A 19,934-nucleotide genomic window follows, 5' to 3' on the forward strand; every position below is an offset into this window, starting at 1 on the left:
CTCCATAAATTGAATTCCTTTCTTATCATGTTCCTTATCTTGTCAAAGAAGACGAAACTCAGTTTGTCTACACTGACACCTCCAATGCAGATGAGAGCAAAAGTTATTCAGTCGACACGGATTCAGTGTCACTGAGTGTCACTGATTTAATTATGGTTTTAATTGAAAATCCACAATGAATCAACATTGTATTTTGTATAAATTTTGTATAAAATGCCAGCGTTTAATGAAAGCTGTTCAATGATGTGAGCAAAAACAAGACAAAGGTTGTTAGGAGGAAGGGGGCGTGGAGGGATCCCCTGATAGCAATCGTCCAAATTTGAAACACATTCCACGTCCATCAGTGTTTGCCGTGATGTCACCAAGAGAAAGGTTTAACTGAGACTTTTCCTTTTTTTTACTGGTCCTGTGCAAAATGATGTGTTTTGCGTCAACTTTTCTGAGAGCTTGTGTGAGAGAAGTTAAACAGACTCAAAAACAAGGTGTGTGTTTCTATTCTCCACCAGGGGCCCGTTGCACAAAAGTAGGATTTAGACATCCAGGATGAATTACTTAGCCAGGTTCAAGGAATCTAGAACATGGGCGCCCAGGCTTAGTTGGTTGCACAAAGGCCAATCCAGGATGAGCAGACACGGATTCATTAAGCCAGGTGAAACTAATCCCGGATAAGTGCTGCACACGGCTTGCTTAAATAGACCCCACGATCGATCATAGATTCACTGATTCATCATGGCAACAAGGGCGGCGTATTTCTACCCAGCGGAGCAAGAATTATTAATGGAAACTTATGAAGAGGTGAAGGAGAAAATAAAACTAAAATGAAATACTGCCACAGTCAAAAAAAAAGGGAGCAAGCGTGGCAAACCATTGCTGACCGCCTGAATGCGTAAGTAGTGCACAAATACACACTCACCACTCCACTGAAAATATCACAATTAGGCTACAATCCAAATAAAATGTTAATTAACATATCGTCACCTTCCAAAAATAATCGCCCAAGTCATTTTTGGCATCAAAGGTGTGGTCCAAAAAATGCCTAAGTCATTTATTTAATCTTAGTTTTTATGAAAAACAATAAGTGTTCTTATGTCAAGCATCCTTTGATGCATACTTACTGACGGAAATTATTATTTTATGCCATAATTTCACTTTTGGGGGGAGTTTTTTGTGTTTCCTGAAAAACCTGAAAAAATGACTTATGCGATTGACTGCATGTGAGTGAAACTATCTAAATATAACTCCATGCTCCTCCACTGTTTCATTGTGTGTGTGTAGATTTAACATGACTGGGCCAAAACGGACATGGCAGCAAGTCAAAGTGAAATATAAGAACATCCTGCAGAATGGTAAGTCCCCTGACAAATACTTAACAAGTGTACTTTTTATTAAGAATGTGCCTGCCCACACATTGCCTGTACTTTGCATTAATTGGTTTAACATCTTATCATTTCAGATGGTCTGCAATGCTGACTATTTGATCAGTAATGTTGTGGCAAAGTGGCCCGGCTCGGTCCACGACTCCCGAGTGTTTCGGAACTCAGAGATCTATCGGCGCCTATCACAAGGTGAGCCACAGAACCTCTATTGATAACCACTTTTAACATAATGGCTGTGTTAAGAATGTCACTACTTATGAGGTTGTGATGGTAACATTTTGTGTTCACAGGTGAATTCCTGGGTGTATTGCTGGGTGACAGAGGGTATGCCTGCCAGCCTTTTCTGCTCACTCCATTTGCAGACCCTCTGGAGGCACAACTGGCATACAACCATGCCCATGCCAGAACAAGGGCCCGGATAGAAATGACATTTGGCCTACTGAAGGCACGCTTTCAGTGTCTGACCCACCTGAGAGTCAGCCCAGACAGGGCATGTGATATCATTGTGGCCTGTGCTGTCCTCCACAATGTGGCCTGCCTGAGAAAGGAGAGGGCCCCCAGAGTGCCAGCTCTCAGACTGGGACAATCCTGCCATCTTCCCGGATGACGACTGTGGTCGGCTGGTCAGAGACCAATATGTGTTAACTTATTTTAATTAATATTGCATGTTTATTTAAGTTGGGCCTGCAATGGCAGAGGAATTTTTGTTAGGTTTTTGTGCTGTATAGGCAAGGCAATTTTATTTGTATAGCCCATTTTTACAAACAGTTTGTCTCAAACTGCATGCTTTGATTCTGTGCTTTTTGTCTTGTAGAGCACTGTGTGACTTCAGTTTTGAAAGGAGCTGATGGTTTACTTGCTTTGATTCATCCTTGTTCAATAAAGGAACATCATGGTTCACTCTAATGTGTATTTATATTTATATGGTGATGTACTTTATGTGTAGTCTGTGGGAAACTAAATTATCTAGTGGTTCATCTAAAATCATCAGTTATCTAAAATGATTGTAATTAATGATCACAAATGTTTCAATAATGATAGTGGGTATAGTTAAATGTTTTAACAATATGTTCTAGGCAGTGGAATAAATATTGGTTTCCATTTGTGGCGACCGCTGACTGAGATAAGGAATGAGATTAAATAGATCCTGGAACTTAGCCTGGTCTGGAGCAGGCTAGCTTCACAGAATAAATCTCCATGGTAACTTACGTCTGAACATATCCCACTTCCCTCTATCCCACTTTTGTGCAACTGGATCACGGATAAGTTGATCCAGGATAGCCAACATATCCCGGCTTAATCCCTTATCCTACTTTTGTGCAACAGGCCCCAGAACAGGTTGAAGTATTGTATTTTTTTTGTATTTGTTTATTTATTTCAAGCCAGAATTTAAAAAATAAATTAAAAAAATATATATATATTTATAAATAACAGTCACTTATGCCCACTGGGCATAGAAAACAACAAATGATAAATTAAACAACAGAATACCAGCTTGAAAAGGAGTGGGATGAAGACAAGCTTATTTACTCCCACCCCCATCCAATCCGCAATAGTTTACATGTTTTCAATTCCCACTATACTCCGTAGTCAACTGCATCAACAGTATTCATAAGTTTACATATAATATACATCACTGCAACACATAGCCATTACCTACACCTATTATATATCACACATACATACAACAGTATTCATATGTTTACCTATACTATACATTACTGCAACACATAGCCATTACCTACACCTATTATATATCACACATACATACTATACACACGTGATCACCCCATCGGTCATCATCACCATCACCCCATACTCATCATTATTTACCAATTATTATCCTCAAAAAGCAAAACAAAAATAATGATGGTACCTGCGAACACCAAGGAACAGTCAAACGCCCCTGTCTTCATTCCCATACCGTGACAAAATCATTTCCTTGTATTTTGTTTTGAATTGATAAATATTTGGACACTGTTTGCACTCTAACCCCAGTCGATTCCACAGTTTAACGCCACGCACAGACACACACATACTTTTCCTTGTGGTTCGTACTTTCCGGACATAAAAGTTACCACACCCCCTCAAATTATAACCCCTTTCTTTCTGTGTGAAAATCTTCTGAATATTACTAGGTAATATACTTTTATAAGCTTTGAATAGAAGTTGCGCATTATAGAAGTCAACTAAACCTGAAAATTTTAGCAGCTTAGACTGCAAAAATAAGGTATTTGTGTGATCAATATATCCTACCTCATGTACAATTCGTATTGCACGTTTTTGGAGTATAACAAGGGGTTGTAGTGAACTTTTGTAGTTATTACCCCAGACTTCTATACAGTATGTTAAATAGGGCAAAACTAATGAACAATACAATAAATATAATGCATTATATTCTAGGAAATATCTAACTTTATACATTATTGCTACACTTTTGGAAACTTTACGTTGTATATGTCCGATATGAGTTTTCCAGCTTAGTTTACTGTCAATAATTATCCCTAAGAACTTATATTCTGACACTTTATCTATAACAAAACCGTCTATATTTATTACTAAATCTGAATTTTCTTTATAGTTTCCGAACAACATACTTTTTGTTTTATCTAAATTTAGGGATAATTTGTTGATGTCCATCCAAGTTTTTTACTTGATTAGTTCATCATTTACTTTATTTATAAGATAACTATAGTTATCACTGAAACAGAATATGTTAGTGTCATCTGCAAATAATAATAATTTTAATATATTTGATACATTAAATATGTTGTTTATGTAAAGATTAAATAACTTGGGGCCCAATACAGATCCCTGAGGGACCCCGCAAGCAATGCCCAAATACTCCGATTGGAACTCCCCCATCTTCACATACTGTTGTCTCTCCATGAAATAGCTTTGAATCCAGTTCAAAGTCACTCCCCTTATACCATATTTATCAAGTTTTTTAAGGGTATCAAAGGCTTTTTTTAAGTCAATAAATATTCCAACTGCGAATTTTCTACTATCGACAGTGTTGGTAATCTCTTCTACTGCTTCAAGTAAAGCCATTGAAGTTGACCTTCCTGACCTGAACCCATACTGACTTTCATTTATTATATTATATTTATCTATAAATGATTCTAATCTATTATTGAAGAGCTTTTCTAAAATTTTGGAAAATTGAGGGAGCAGAGAGGCAGGTCTATAGTTTGTGAAGATGTGTGTGTTCCCATTTTTGTGTAGTGGTATTACTTTTGCAATTTTCATTTTATTGGGAAATGTCCCCGTTTGAAATGATAAGTTACATATGTAAATTAAGGGTTTTAAGATACTTTTTATTGTCCTTTTAACTAAAGTCATATCTATATCATTACAATCAGTCGAGGTTTTATTTTTACATTTGTTAACAATATCTATTATTTCTGCCTCACTTACTCCAGAGAGAAACATTGTGCTAGGGTTTATTTCTATCATTGATTCACTGTGATCACTACTGCACTCAGGAATTTTCGCTGCCAAATCTGGTCCAACATTTACAAAAAAAGTATTGAAACTATTAACCATTTCATTCATATTATAATTATCATTGTTATTTACGGTAAAATAATCTGGATAAGAATTATTTTTTGTATTACCTTTAATTACAGTATTTAGTATCCCCCAAACTTTTTTAATATTATTTTTATTTTTATTTAGTAGATTGGTATAGTATAATGTCTTACTAGTTCTTATTATATTAGTCAATTTATTTTTATATATTTTATATCTCTGTTCAGATTCTTTAGTCCTTAGCCTAATAAATTGTCTGTATAAAGTATTTTTCTTTTTGCAAGCATTTTGTAAACCATTTGTTAACCATGGACATTTTACAACAGTATTATTTTTACTAAGTTGTCGAATCGGACAGTTTTTGTTATATAGAGAACAAAAAGTTATTGAAAGCACAGTCCACATCCTTCTCTCTGTATACAGACTTCCAGTCCTGTTCTATTAAGTCACAATTAAGTGCATCTAATGCTTCTTCAGTTCTTACTCGTTTAAATATAGATTTTTGGGGTATTTTATGATAGTTACAATTATAGTCGTACAGTGTGAAGACCGGTAGATGATCAGTTATATCACATATCATTAGACCACTAATATTTATGGACTCTATATTATTTGTAAAGATGTTGTCTATGAGCGTTGCACTGTGTGATGTAACTCTACTGGGTCTTGTTATAGTTGGGAACAAACTCATACTGTACATCCTATTAATAAATTCCTCCGTTGTTTTATGTTTATTTGGATTGATCAAGTCTGCGTCTTCCTGAGTGTTGACTTCACTTTAGGTTTAGGGGAAAGAGTTCAGGAGGTTATCCAAACCGGGCCCATGATATTAACTTATATGATCTGTGATTATTAGTGTGAGATCTTTCTGTAAATATTCTGTTTTAATGTGGAAATGAAACATGACATTTGGAATGAAATATTTGAAAGAATGAAAGGGGCAACAAACAACAAACGTTTGCTACTTCTTCCAAAAGGATTAGCTAGCTCAAAGGAGGAAGACTTTAGAAGTTTGGCGTTATTGCTGTTTTCTCATTTCTTCAATCATTCCTGATGGTTTTGTTTGTTTGTTTCAGCTGCTTTTGGTCGGGCTTTTGCCTCTAATGCTACAAAGGAGTGACTGCACACTACTGTGGTTTAAACTCTTCAATCCATAGTGGGCGCAGAAAAAGGAAAGAGCTCAGGTGTGTAAACTGACGTGATCGAATTATTCATCGGCCGCGTCCCATCGCCACATCTAACACAAACATTACAAACACTACTTTCCCATGAACTTGATCTCTTGGACCAATCGTGTAAACTTTTCGACACAATCCCCATTCGTCCTAGTACAGTGTGTGTAGGAACCTATATAAACTCAGCATGAAGTTGCTCTCAATTTACAGACAAAGGTTTTCTGCACAGATATTTGAATACAAATACCGGACATGTAAATTCAGATCTAAGATCTGTTGAAGGCTGCATACAAGACAAGTTGTACCATGAAAACAGAGCAGCACAAAGATGTGTTGAGTGTAAAGTTGTCAGTAGGAGGAGCTGATTCACAAAGCTGTGAATGAGTTCTGTCACTGTGATCAGGCTCCTCCTTCTAATCCACCAACTCAGTGTTGGTCTCTGTCTGAACAGAGATCACAGCCTTCTTCATACTTGCTGAAGCTCACAGTTACTCAGCACTGCAGATATGAAGCCTCTGTTCATCTCAGTGCTGCTTGCTGCTATGTGTCTTGGTATGAGCTCTGTTTCTTTGATATCAATCCAACACTGACATGATTCTTTAACAGCACACTGATACTGTTTGTCGTGTTTTACAGAATGCAGAGCACAGAAAGACAACGTGCTGCAACCACAAAGAGATGTGACTGCTGCTGAAGGACAGACAGTAACTCTTGGCTGTCTGTATAACAGCAGTTCAACAGCTCCATATCTTTTCTGGTACAAACAGGAGGGAAACAACAGCCCTAAATTCATTCTGAGTCGCTTTAAGATAGGAGAGGGGAAAACCGTGGAAGAAGAAAGATTTTCATCCACTCTGAATTCCACCTTCAGATCAGTTCCTCTGAAGATCCAGAAGCTTCATCCGTCTGACTCTGCTGTGTACTACTGTGCTCTGCAGCCCACAGTGAGAGGAAACACCAAAATTCTGTACAAAAACCTTTGGAGCAAAGACAACACAATACTCCACAACATCCACTAGAGGGCCTCACACACTGTTAAAGCACTGATTGTTCAGTCATTGGACTGATGACAAAGACAACAGAGAAATGAAGCAGTAAAGATCAGAGACAGAGACAGAGCTGTTGTGGAAGCAGAACAGAATTTGATTGGTTGAGCTGAAGTCAAACAATCACATCAACAGCTAATGGGCCCCGCCCACTGAACTTCAGCTCATCCAATGACATTATTTCTTCCTCATTCTACTGCAGTGGAAGAACATTGTTCATCTGCTGTCCGTCTGGCTTTAAGATCTCCAAAGACTGGGGCGGTCGGTGGCATAGTGGGTTAAGCAGCCGCCCCATGTACAGAGGCTACAGTCCTTGCTGCAGCTGGCCCTGGTTCGACTTCCGCACCGAGCGGCCCTGTCCTGCGTGTCTTTCCCCTCTCTCTGCTCCCTGCTTCCTGTCTCTTTTGCTTCCATCTCACATTAAAGGTGAGTTTAACAACAAGGATTAAAGTTTTGTTGAAGCTGCTGCATTAACCAGATATACAAACTGCATTTCACTACTTTTCTTCTTTCTTTGCTCTCATACAATGAAAATCATGTTTGGATCATCTTGTAAATTGAACTGACAGAGTTCTACAGCTGATTTAGTTGTGAATGTCCAGAGTAACACTGTACAGGTGACATTTCCACTGTCTTCTCCTCTCAGCCTCATGGACAACGTTAGTGTAATGGCTTCATTTTCCCTACCTTTTCCAGGACTAATAGCTGGAGACACAATCTGTCCTCAACAAAATGAAGTCAGTGGAAGAGAAGGACAATCTGTCACCCTCACATGTACATATCAGACAGATACCCGAACCAGGGTTTGAATCCCCACCCCGCTGTGACTGGTGTGCAGTTGGTGAGAGGCTGAGGTAGATTATGGTGGTTGTGGTGTGAGGGGCAGTGTTGGCTGGCATTAGGGGGGTGACTCTGGGACGCCAGTGGTCATTGTCTAGCCTCCTGGAGGTGTCGTGGGCCCAACTAGACGAAAAACTGATGGAAGGAGGTTCCCACCTGATGACCCCAATGATATGTTGGTACCTGACTTATCGCACTTACTCTAGCACTAGTTTTAATCTTAGCTGTTTGGTTTTGAAGGAAATACACTTATGATTTCTTGTGACCTGAAGTTCTTTCGCCTACCGATGTTGACCGCACTTATTGTAAGTCGCTTTGGTTAAAAGCATCTGCAAAATGACCGTAATGTAATGTAATAACAGTGATGTTTGGCTTTACTGGTACAAACATCATTCTGACCTTCAGGCTCCTCAGTTTATACTCTGGAAAAGAGCAAAAGATGCCAGTAGCTATCAATATGGCTCCCTAACATCAGCTACATCCACTGAACTAACCATCACAAAGCTAACCCTGGCAGACACAGCTCTCTCAATAATAAAATATTTATTCTTGGATTCAATAAATGAGTTCAAGAAAATAAGAGACACTGCTCATTGTTTTACTACCACTTAATAGCAGTAGTTAAAAACATCTTTTAATTCCATCAGTTTTAATAACCAACACTAAAAGAAATACTCATCATCACGCTTTGAGAGAAATTAAACTTTTTACAAAAAACAAAATCACAATCCAAAAATGCATTTTAGAGTATATGACGTATTAAAAGTTGAATTTAATGGAGTCAAGTTAACATCTAGTGACTCAATAAATATATGAAATTAAAATAAGACAATGACACATTTTAAAAAATTGGTATGTTTTAAATTAAAAATTGGCTTCACAAAATACATTTAATTTGCTACTGACACAGAATATCTGAAGACAAATGTCAAAGATTAACTCGTAATTGTAAGGAAAGATAATTATGGGATCCAGATTCAATAATTCTGAGGAAACCATTCAGTATTTAAAGACAATATGTACAATATACTGAAGGTGGAAGAGCTGGAACACATCTGTACATGTCTTAGAATACTCATGTTTCCTTGGACACTATCCATAGTATGCCAAACTTACACATATTTATAGAAAATCATCATGAGGCTCTTCAATGCGGACTTTTATAAATTCCGCATCTGTGTAAGTTTTTCTTATGGCATGTCAGGTTGGATTTTTGAATGAAACTTTTCCCACATATTTTGCAAGAATATGGCTTCTCACCTGTGTGAGTTCGTATGTGGTGCAACAGGCTAGTATTTGCACTGAAACTTTTTCCACATATTTTGCAAGAATATGGCTTCTCTCCTGTGTGAGTTCTCATGTGAACACTCAAAGGACCCCTTTGAGCGAAACTTTTTCCACATTCTTTGCAAGAATATGGCTTCTCACCTGTGTGTATTCGCACATGATCAGCCAAACTATTACTCTGACTGAAACTTTTCTGACATACTTTGCAAGAATATGGCTTCTCACCTGTGTGAGTTCTCATGTGACGCAACAGATGACTATTTAAGCCAAATCTTTCCCCACATGTCTGACAAGAAAACGACCTCTCACCTGTGTGAGTTATCATATGGCGCATCAAGCCGTCACCTCGACTAAATCTTTTCTCACATATATTGCAAGAATATGGCCTCTCACCTGAGTGAGTTTTCATGTGACATAACAAATTACAATTTCGGTCAAATGTCTTTCCACATATTTTGCATGAATATGGCTTCTCATCAGTGTGGGTTCTTTCGTGATACTTCATTAATGATAAGTAAGAAAATCTTTTCCCACAAGTACTGCAAGCAAATGGTTTCTTCTCATCTGTGTATATAGTTATATGTCTATTTAATACTGATGAAGCAGAGTTGTGAGAGAGGAGCTGGTTACTGTTTGGTTCTGAATAACTGTGGTCACTTTCCTCATAAACAGGAGTTACCATAAAAGTATCAGTCTCCTTCTTTAGAACAAGCACTTCTCCGTCCTGACTTGTGCAGAGTTCATCCTCTTCCTCTTTAATTTGTAGAGGTTCTGGTTCCTCTCGGTCCAGAGTGGATTTCCTATCCTGGTTACAGAGCTGCTGGTCAGTGAGAACTTCCTCCTCCTCACTGACAAATTGTTGTGGGAGGTCTGGAGTTACAAAGAGACATAAGAAAAAGCATACTGCTGTGAACACATATAGTCTTCTTTTATCAAATTAAAGATTATTAGTTACATCTGAATGAGTGAATCATGAATTCTTACAGTCAATCTGTTAATAGTTTCTGAATGATTATTTATTCGCACAAGGGAAAATATTTTGTCACAGCAGCAACCGGCAATACAGTAAAGGAATGGCACAAAGGACAAAAATATCATGTGCAATGTGATATTCTTAAAGAAATTACAATAGTAAACAACGATCAATATAAACTAAAAAAATACTGTACTTACAGATGGTCACAAGATTCAAAAGTTATGTCAAGATGGGTGTGGACAGTAATCAGTAAAAAACAGTGAAACGTTCAATACAGACAGGAGAGCCTGCTTGCATCTCTGGCACTCATGCTGCTCCCCCAGCAGACCACAGAACAGTAGATGCCTCTTTCAAACTCGGATTGGTAGAGTAATGAACTGTGTTTCCCAGACGCTGCCCTGCTCCTTGTCTGATGCAGAAGTGATGCAATGTAAAGATCCAATGTGCAGCAGTCGCTTTGTGACATTTTGTAGTAGTCAGACATGACAAAAAGGTTGAAATCACTAATTTGATGTCTAAGCATTTGGGTCAGTTTGATATGTGTACACCACAGGTTTTAACATTAAAATATGCAGTTTTATGGAGCTACTAATGTGTGAGTTAATTTAGACCATCACAGTGTTCCATACCTGCTGTGTGGAAGTGTTTTTGGGGTATCCAGGTAATATCCAGCGGTCCGCACCAATGACCAATCCCATCTTTATACTGGATCGTACGATTATCCTGATTCAATCCATGCTGCTCTCCCTCCGTACTGGTGCAGCCCCCCTTCTGTTTCTTCTGAATCTGTGGTTCTGGTTTCTGCTGGTCCAAACTGGAGCTCCTGTCCTGGTTACAGAGCTGCTGCTCAGCACCAGCATCCTCCTCCTTATACACATGCTGCAGTGGAAGTTCTCGAAGGACAAAACAAACACAAGAAAAACATTTAGAATATGTTTTCATTTGAACTTTGGCGTGGTTCTATAATTTATAGCTCTAACATATGCAAATTAAATTCAAGTCTTTCAGCTACAGTGTGTACGTTATCCAGCACAAGAAAAGACAGACCCACTGGTAAATTTTCAGAGCAGCTACTTCAGAGATTCCTCAAGAAAAGTATGTTTTTGGTTGAGAGGGCAAGTTGACCCTTTTCAGCTTCCCCAAAGACCCAAAAATCTCCGATCAGTGGATGTGGTTTATTTTTCCTGCCAGCAACAACAGCTGGGAAAAGGTTTGGATTTGTTTGCTTCACTTCACAGATGACAGGTTTATGAACAAGAACCAGTACAACGCTGGCTGTGCAGGGAGACTGAAGCTGGAAGTCGAGGTCGTTCCAACACTAAAAGGACACGAGTCTGAACCTTCAAATGTCTGCGTTGCGTTGGAATCAGACGTATGAACGGATTTTAATACAAACATCATGGTTACACCGAGTAAAAAGGCAGCTGGGGGGGGGCTACGGTACTTTGTGTTTATATATGTGTACACAGGACAACTGAATGTAACCGCTCAGTTACTCACAGCTGCAGGTACTGAGCAGATTTACCAAACAGAGACGTCCTGCTGTGATCTTTGATGTTCTGGTTCTGATTCTGGGTCCAACATGTATGTCTGGATCTCTTTTTCTGATGCTTGGAAACGTCGTTGTTTTCCTCAAAGTGTTTGTTTGTTTATGTGTTGTTGTTGCTTCCGAGCCAGCAGCTGGAGTAGTGCACGTACACCGGCCACCGTCATCCCTTTCCCCGCCCCCTCGGCAAACCTCCAGATCAAATGACTGCAAATGATCATATCATGTCCTCTTTAAACCAGAGTTCTGATTTGTATAATCTAATCACTTCAACACTAATATACAGACTTGATGCACTTTCAGAAAAACACACATGACAGAGTTTATGTTGCATTTGACACAAACGTGGACAGAAACATACTGAGCAGCAGAGTCTGACGTATATATGTTTGTATTTACTTCCTGAGAATGGCGTTAACAGCCACTGAACACCTGCCAGGTGCACCTGGAGCACTTCATTTAAAGTCTGTTCCAGTGGAGATGATTGAAGGTCCTTTAACGGGGAGCAGTGTCGGAGTTAATGAAGAGCAGCGTTAGATGAACACAGATCGATTTCCTTTTTGGTTCTTAGAAAGATGAAAATACCAACCAAGAAAACTGCTGTTGGTGCATCACTTATTTTAACTTTGAAAAGAAGAAATGAGGAACCGATTCTGTCAGATTTAAAATAAATTATTTTAGTTTTTAAAAACTTCAGTAAATTTGAACAGGAAACAAGGAAGTCAGCTCACATCTTATATATTTCAGTTTAACAACCACGTTTTAGTCACTTTCTCCTGTGTCTTCTACACACTGTGAGTTTAACTCTAAATGTTTCCGCTTTTAAACACAGATGCATTGAAATCAAATGTATTTATATAGCACATTTCATGTACAAACAATTCAAAGTGATTTACACAAAATAAAAGCATTGCAGCAGGGAGTGGAAGAAGCATTAAAATACATAAAATAATATAAAGAGAGTCATCTTACCTCCCATCTGAGTGCAGACAGGACCTTCTTCATCCTTTTATTAACACTATCTTAGATGTCTGTAAAACAACTGTTCAACATTGTCTTTGCCTTGCAGCCCTTTAGCCTGTTTGTGAATGTGATAACCTGCCATTGTAATAATGAGATAAAAACTGTCTATTTGGTTAAAGTTTGTTTCCAGTTGCCATTTTACAAGACACGTCAAGAAAATAAAAATTTATTTTATTTGACATATTTAATGTAAAATAATGGGTGGTTAAGACCAAAAGTAATCATTAGGTTGTGCTTACATGATTTAGAATACTGTACATGGACATATGTATCTGTTAGGATGGCCATGTAGCAGCTGGATACGCAAGGTAGGAGGCTTGAGGCAGAGGTAGTGATGAACCAACCGGGGGTTTTATTCACCAACATTTACATCAATCATACACTTTAACATGGACACATACTGCGGACCAGGAGCACTGTGGTCCTAGCAGCATTCGTAGTAACAGGACCAACTCTCTCACGTGGTACAACTGGCAGCCTTATATCCTACTCTGGCTCCACCAACCAAACCCCTGGGGGATTCTGCTCCTCCCATTACACATCCCCATAACAACACACAAAAACCTTAAAATACATTTACCCTCTATTATAAAATCAATCAATTCCTAGCATGTCTAAACAAAAGTACCAAATCTACCAAAGACTTCCCCTAACTGATTCTGGTGCACAACACTAATCAGTACATGGTACGACCCGGAACCTTCAAATGCAGCAGACTGAATGTAGGGACTCTTTTGATCGAGCACCCTGGAGAGGAGACATAGGTGAATGACTTTACACACAAATTTCAGAATTCACAATTCCAAACAGCATAGTCACCTCACAGATTATCACATCCTTATCATGCATCCTTATCACAGAGCATTTCAGGCTACTAACTGACTGGATGTTTCCCTTTACAGGCCTGGTCCCCCCTCACTCCCCGCTGAGGGCAACACAGGACCTGCACACCCACCTGTTGTTAATATACACATTCAATAAAACATTTGACAATTTATTTATGCCACATTATTAAAAATACTACTCATGTGACCTCAAAGACCAAAAGTCAGTAATGAAGATTACCTTCATTCAGTATCCCATTTTCCCGTTGTAATTTATTTTACTCTACTCTGGAGCCACGACAACACTACACATTTTTAACTGACCAAACTACACACTTGACTATCTATATTACAACAACTTAACAAGAAGTTTATTTCTCACTGGCAACCACTTGAAGATATGAAGAAATAGTTGAACCCAAAAGACATCTTCAACATTCCAGAAAGACAAATCTTGATTAAGTAAATGTATTTCAACCTTACATTCACAAATTGTCTTGTCTGGTATAGGGTGAACTCTTAACAGCTCTAAAATGTAATGTTTAATATCCAATTCATCAGTGCACATAACGGCAAAATACTCCGGGTTTGATAGACGATATAATTAGGAAGTTGTGGTACAGTATCTAAGATAGTGTTATTAAAGGGATGAAGGAGGTCCTGTCTGCACTCAGATGGGAGGTAAGATGACCATGATGGGAGCAGGAGAAGACAAGCAGGGTCTGAAATGATAGCACATGTTAGTGGAAAGATTAATGAGATGACAGCTATAAATTTGTGATGCAGATTTCATCAAAGCATCCAATACAGAATAGGGCATATTAATGGTTGGACTATGGTATGTCTGATCCAGGCAACAATAAAGGCTCTGGAAGTAGTCAGAAAAATGAAACGGATTGAATCGGTGGCAGAGGTTGACCACGGGCAGATGGAAGAAAGGTGAGAGAAGTCATTAGCCCCTTTCACACTGCGACCCGCTATCTTAGCGGGTCCAAATTGCACCTTCGACCCGCGTCGAGCAATGTGAGGGCGTGTCAGGGTGACCCCTGTCGCCTGAAGCCGAGTTCAGGGGGAGTTGCCTAGTGGCAGAGCGTCACACGAAACACATAAAATGCTGGGCGTGTACAATGACGTAGGCACAAGCTATGCGTCGGCGGTAGGGTTAAATACACCTGTCTGCATCAAATTTTTCAAACAAACGATGGCGGGACACCTTGAGAACTCGTTTTTGCAATGCAGTTCATGGAGATGTTACTTTACGGTGCGTCTTGCTGCGTGGGAAACCGCACTCTCCCATCTTTCTCGCCAGCCCTTCCAGCAGAGGTCCATCCTTCACCGTCCCCGAAATGTGGCGGTAAATAACGTCCTCTGCTCGGAGGCTGAGGAGCTCGCGGACCTCCTTGTCTCCCCAGTTGGCCATATTAAAAAATATCTCCAACTTGATGTAGGCTAAAACAGAGTAAAACTTGTCCTCACCTGTCGCTGTTGTTCTGAATCAGCTGTCCACATCAAACTCGGCAAAAAGACTAGGGTCCGACGCGGGTCGAAAGGCGAGTCGAGTTGACGCGGCAGCCCGGGTCGGCAGTGTGAACGCAACAGCGGACACGCTAAATTCGCGAATTAAACGCGGGTTATTCGGCAGTGTGAAAGGGGCTATAGTTTCTAGATAAAAGAACATGATAATAAAGTCAACAAGTGAAGAAGACTCTTGTAAGTAGTTAGTGACGTAAAATGCATGAACTTTTTCTTTTTCTTATGTAGTGAAAGACAGGAGATCCTCATGGAAATTAAAATGAACATGGAGAGGCGAGGACTCCAGTGAATTTTGGGACAAAGAAAGGTTTCACAAATTCTAAAGTGTGTTTGATATCATTTATATCATGTGATCAATGATTAAACCCATATTTAATCATTTTTCATACAGGTTCTGGTTTTGGATGGTCCAAATGAAAAGAAGAAAGAAAGCTCAGAGGACCTTTTTGCATTTTCAATGACCAAATAAAGTTTTCAAATAATGAAATGTGTTTTAAAGACTCTGTACCCTCTTTAGAATAATTCTATCCAGATTTGAGCAGTCTAAGTAATGTAGTTTCCATACAGGGTCCAGTTCAGGGTGATCAGAATTCCAAAAAAGCAGTGAAATGGCCCTGTTCTGCATTTTCACAAATCAGAAAAAGGTTTCACAAATCCCAGACAAGGTTTTAATGAATCTACAACCTCTTTAGAATAATTCCATCCAGATTTGAGCAGTGTAACTTTTGTAGTTTCCATACAGGACCTTGTTTTGGTCGATCAAAATGCAAAAAAAGCAGTGAAATGGCCCTTTACGCCCACCCCTTTAATGCGCAAATCGGATGCCAACTTCAGAGTCGTGTTTAACACTTTGACCAGAGCTGTTTCAGTGCTGTGATGACGTCTGAAGCCTGATTGAAAGTTATCAAGACGTTACCACTTCCATTCAGAAAGTCGTTGAGCTGGTTAAATAAAACTCTCAATAATCTTAGATATAAAAGAGAGATTAGAGACAGGTCTGTAGTTGTTCATGTACTTTCTGTCTGAAAGTAACTGCAGCTGCACCGTAACTTTCCTCTGTGAGCCTGAGTCATATTCCTGTGTGAGTTCACTCAGCCCATCACAGTGTTCCTTACCTGCTGTGTGGAGCTTTATTTGGGGTTTCCATGTGATATCCAGCAGTCCGCGCTGACGGTCGATCTCCTCCTCGTACTGGACGATGGTTTTCTCAAACTCTGAGAATATTTCTTCAGCAGCAGCAGTTAGTCGCTGGCTGATAAACTCTCTCAGATGCTGAACTGAAGACATTGTTGCTGCTCACACTCAGATATTCAGCTCAGACAACCCGACCGTCCTCCCGCTGAGTCCGACACGAGGACAGAAAATAGCACCGCAGATAGCGTCTTATTTACTTCCGGCGGAAGTCTCGCTTCCGTTTCTTCTTCATCGTATCTGTAATGGCACTAAACGCATGCATGGTTAGTTGCTGCCACCATCAGTCTGGATTCACGCAGGAACAGACCGATTGAAGGTAAAAAAAAATCCATAAATTGAATTCCTTTCTTATCATGTTCCTTATCTTGTCAAAGAAGACGAAACTCAGTTTGTCCACACTGACACCTCCAATGCAGATGAGAGCAAAAGTTATTCAGTCGACACGGATTCAGTGTCACTGAGTGTCACTGATTTATGGTTTTAATTGAAAATCCACAATGAATCAACATTGTAATTTGGTTGAATTTTGTATAAATTTTCCACATCTTTTTGTATACATTTTGTATAAAATGCCAGTGTTTAGTGAAAGCTGTTCAATGATGTGAGCAAAAACAAGACAAAGGCTGTTAGGAGGAAGGGGCGTGGAGGGATCCCCGATAGCAATCGTCCAAATTTGAAACACATTCCACGTCCATCAGTGTTTGCCGTGATGTCACCAAGAGAAAGGTTTAACTGAGACTTTTCCTTTTTTTACTGGTCCTGTGCAAAATGATGTGTTTTGCGTCAACTTTTCTGAGAGCTTGTGTGAGAGAATTTAAACAGACTCTAAAACAAGGTGTGTGTTTCTATTCTCCACCAGAACAGGTTGAAGTCTGCGTCCTCCTGAGTGTTGACTTCATTTTAGGGTCAGGGGAAAGAGTTCAGGAGGTTATCCAAACTGGGCCCATGATATTAACTTATATGATCTGTGATCATTAGTGTGCGATCTTTCTGTAAATATTCTGTTTTAATGTGGAAATGAAACATGACATTTGGAATGAAATATTTGAAAGAATGAAAGGAGCAACAAACAACAAACGTTTGCTACTTCTTCCACACGGATTAGCTAGCTCAAAGGGGAAGTTTGGCGTTATTGCTGTTTTCTAATTTCTTCAATCATTCCTGATGGTTTTGTTTGTCTGTTTCAGCTGCTTTTGGTCGGGCTTTTGCCTCTAATGCTACAAAGGAGTGACTGCACACTACTGTGGTTTAAACTCTTCAATCCATAGTGGGCGCAGAAAAAGGAAAGAGCTCAGGTGTGTAAACTGACATGTGATCGAATATTCATCGGCCGCGTCCCATCGCCACATCTAACACAAACATTACAAACACTACTTTCCCATGAACTTGATCACTTGGACCAATGGTGTAAACTTTTTGACACAATCCCCATTCGTCCTAGTACAGTGCGGTAGGAACCTATATAAACTCAGCATGAAGTTGCTCTCAATTTACAGACAAAGGTTTTCTGCACAGATATTTGAATACAAATACCGGACATGTAAATTAAGATCTAAGATCTGTTGAAGACTGCATACAAGACAAGTTGTACCATGAAAACAGAGCAGCACAAAGATGTGTTGAGTGTAAAGTTGTCAGTAGGAGGAGCTGATTCACAAAGCTGTGAATGAGTTCTGTCACTGTGATCAGGCTCCTCCTTCTAATCCACCAACTCAGTGTTGGTCTCTGTCTGAACAGAGATCACAGCCTTCTTCATACTTGCTGAAGCTCACAGTTACTCAGCACTGCAGATATGAAGCCTCTGTTCATCTCAGTGCTGCTTGCTGCTATGTGTCTTGGTATGAGCTCTGTTTCTTTGATATCAATCCAACACTGACATGATTCTTTAACAGCACACTGATACTGTTTGTCGTGTTTTACAGAATGCAGAGCACAGAAAGACAACGTGCTGCAACCACAAAGAGATGTGACTGCTGCTGAAGGACAGACAGTAACTCTTGGCTGTCTGTATAACAGCAGTTCAACAAATTATTATCTTTTCTGGTACAAACAGGATGGAAACAACAGCCCTAAATTCATTCTGAGTCGCTTTAAGATAGGAGAGGGGAAAACCGTGGAAGAAGAAAGATTTTCATCCACTCTGAATTCCACCTTCAGATCAGTTCCTCTGAAGATCCAGAAGCTTCATCTGTCTGACTCTGCTGTGTACTACTGTGCTCTGCAGCCCACAGTGACAGGAAACACCAAAACTCTGTACAAAAACCTTGGGAGCAAAGACAACACAATACTCCACAACATCCACTAGAGGGACTCACACACTGTTAAAGCACTGATTGTTGAGTCATTGGACTGATGACAAAGACAACAGAGAAATGAAGCAGTAAAGATCAGAGACAGAGACAGAGACAGAGACAGAGCTGCTGTGGAAGCAGAAAAGAATTTGTTTGGTTGAGTTGAATTCAAACAATCATGTCAACAGGTAATGGGCCCCGCCCACTGAACTTCAGCTAATCCAATGACATTATTTCTTCCTCATTCTACTGAAGTGGATGAACAATGGGCCTCATGCGAGAACATTTTCGTATTTTTATTCTAAATTTCTCTCACTTTTTTCGTAAGAAGGTCTCGTACGAACACGCCACGTCAGATTCAACAAGCGCTCTTATCTTCGGAAAAAGTGTGTAAACGACCTGCGTAAATGATGAATCACACTCGTGCGTATCTTAAGTTCACGTGCACGAGGATAGTAGATTTGCATACTCCACGCCCAAAATGATACCATATAAGGCTGTGCTTCCTCGCTCCTGTGCCAGGAAGTGTTGAGTCATGAAAATGGCATCAAGGCACAAAAAGAACAACTTTACGGGCTCTGAGATTAAAGTTCTGCTTTCAGATATCCAAAAAGGAAAATCTGTCATTTTAGCAGTGGAAGCAGTGGAATTACGGGACCTGCTAAAGCCAAGAAATGGGAAGCAATTAGTGCTGTTAATACCATGTCAGCGAAATAAAAAAAATAAATGGTTTCATATGAAAATGGCTTAAAAAAAAAACGTCTCGCCATGGCCAGGTGCTCGATGACTGCAACTAAAGCCGTGCAATCAGTTGTTGCCTCATCATGATGGCACTTTGATGGGGCGGTCCATGAGGGGGGTCTTCTGGCACCACACCTTCTGGTCTGCCTGTGCTGGTTCAGGTAGCAGGAGACCCTCGTTCATGGCAATATTGCGCCATGAACGAGGTATCGAAACACACCCACCCTGGCCTTCAGCTCAGTGCGCTCCATGACAGGGGCACGGGTGCTTTGATGCGTATATGTCTCGTGCTCCAATTATGATTGGCAGTCCAGCCACGGGATGAAAGTCCCTCTTAATTTGTATTTGTTGGACAGCGGTGTATGGGAATCTGATGTACCATGGGTGATAAACTGATGAGAGCTTTGATGACCAAGGGGAGCGCACGACTCACAGAGGACTGGGACACCCCCGATCTGTCTCCAATCTCCCTCTGAAAGGTTCCAGTGGCCAAAAATCCAAGAGTGGTGAGGACCTGGACGTGTGGTGGAATTGGGTTTGATCGACATGTT

At 39.8% G+C, this 19,934-nt stretch overlaps 1 protein-coding gene and 1 long non-coding RNA gene across 2 annotated transcripts in view; one reads left to right on the forward strand and one right to left on the reverse strand.

Moving 5' to 3' along the window:
- The first annotated feature begins 1,270 nt into the window (after positions 1-1,270).
- LOC142398578 (uncharacterized) lies at positions 1,271-1,940 on the forward strand. Its single transcript, XR_012772810.1, has 3 exons — positions 1,271-1,346; positions 1,454-1,565; positions 1,667-1,940. It is a non-coding gene; the product is annotated as an uncharacterized LOC142398578 (long non-coding RNA).
- Positions 1,941-8,667: 6,727 nt separating this feature from the next.
- The window catches only part of LOC142398504 (uncharacterized), a 32,083-nt gene continuing 20,816 nt past the window's right edge, over positions 8,668-19,934 (reverse strand). The window contains exons 3-4 of the mRNA XM_075482541.1: positions 10,861-11,124; positions 8,668-10,125 (exon numbers count right to left, since the gene is read on the reverse strand). Coding sequence (XP_075338656.1) covers positions 9,116-10,125; positions 10,861-11,124 — 1,274 coding nt within the window. The 3' untranslated portion in view covers positions 8,668-9,115. The remainder of the gene's footprint in view (positions 10,126-10,860; positions 11,125-19,934) is intronic.

This window comes from Odontesthes bonariensis, chromosome 14 (assembly GCF_027942865.1).
Source record: "Odontesthes bonariensis isolate fOdoBon6 chromosome 14, fOdoBon6.hap1, whole genome shotgun sequence".
NCBI lineage: Eukaryota > Metazoa > Chordata > Actinopteri > Atheriniformes > Atherinopsidae > Odontesthes > Odontesthes bonariensis.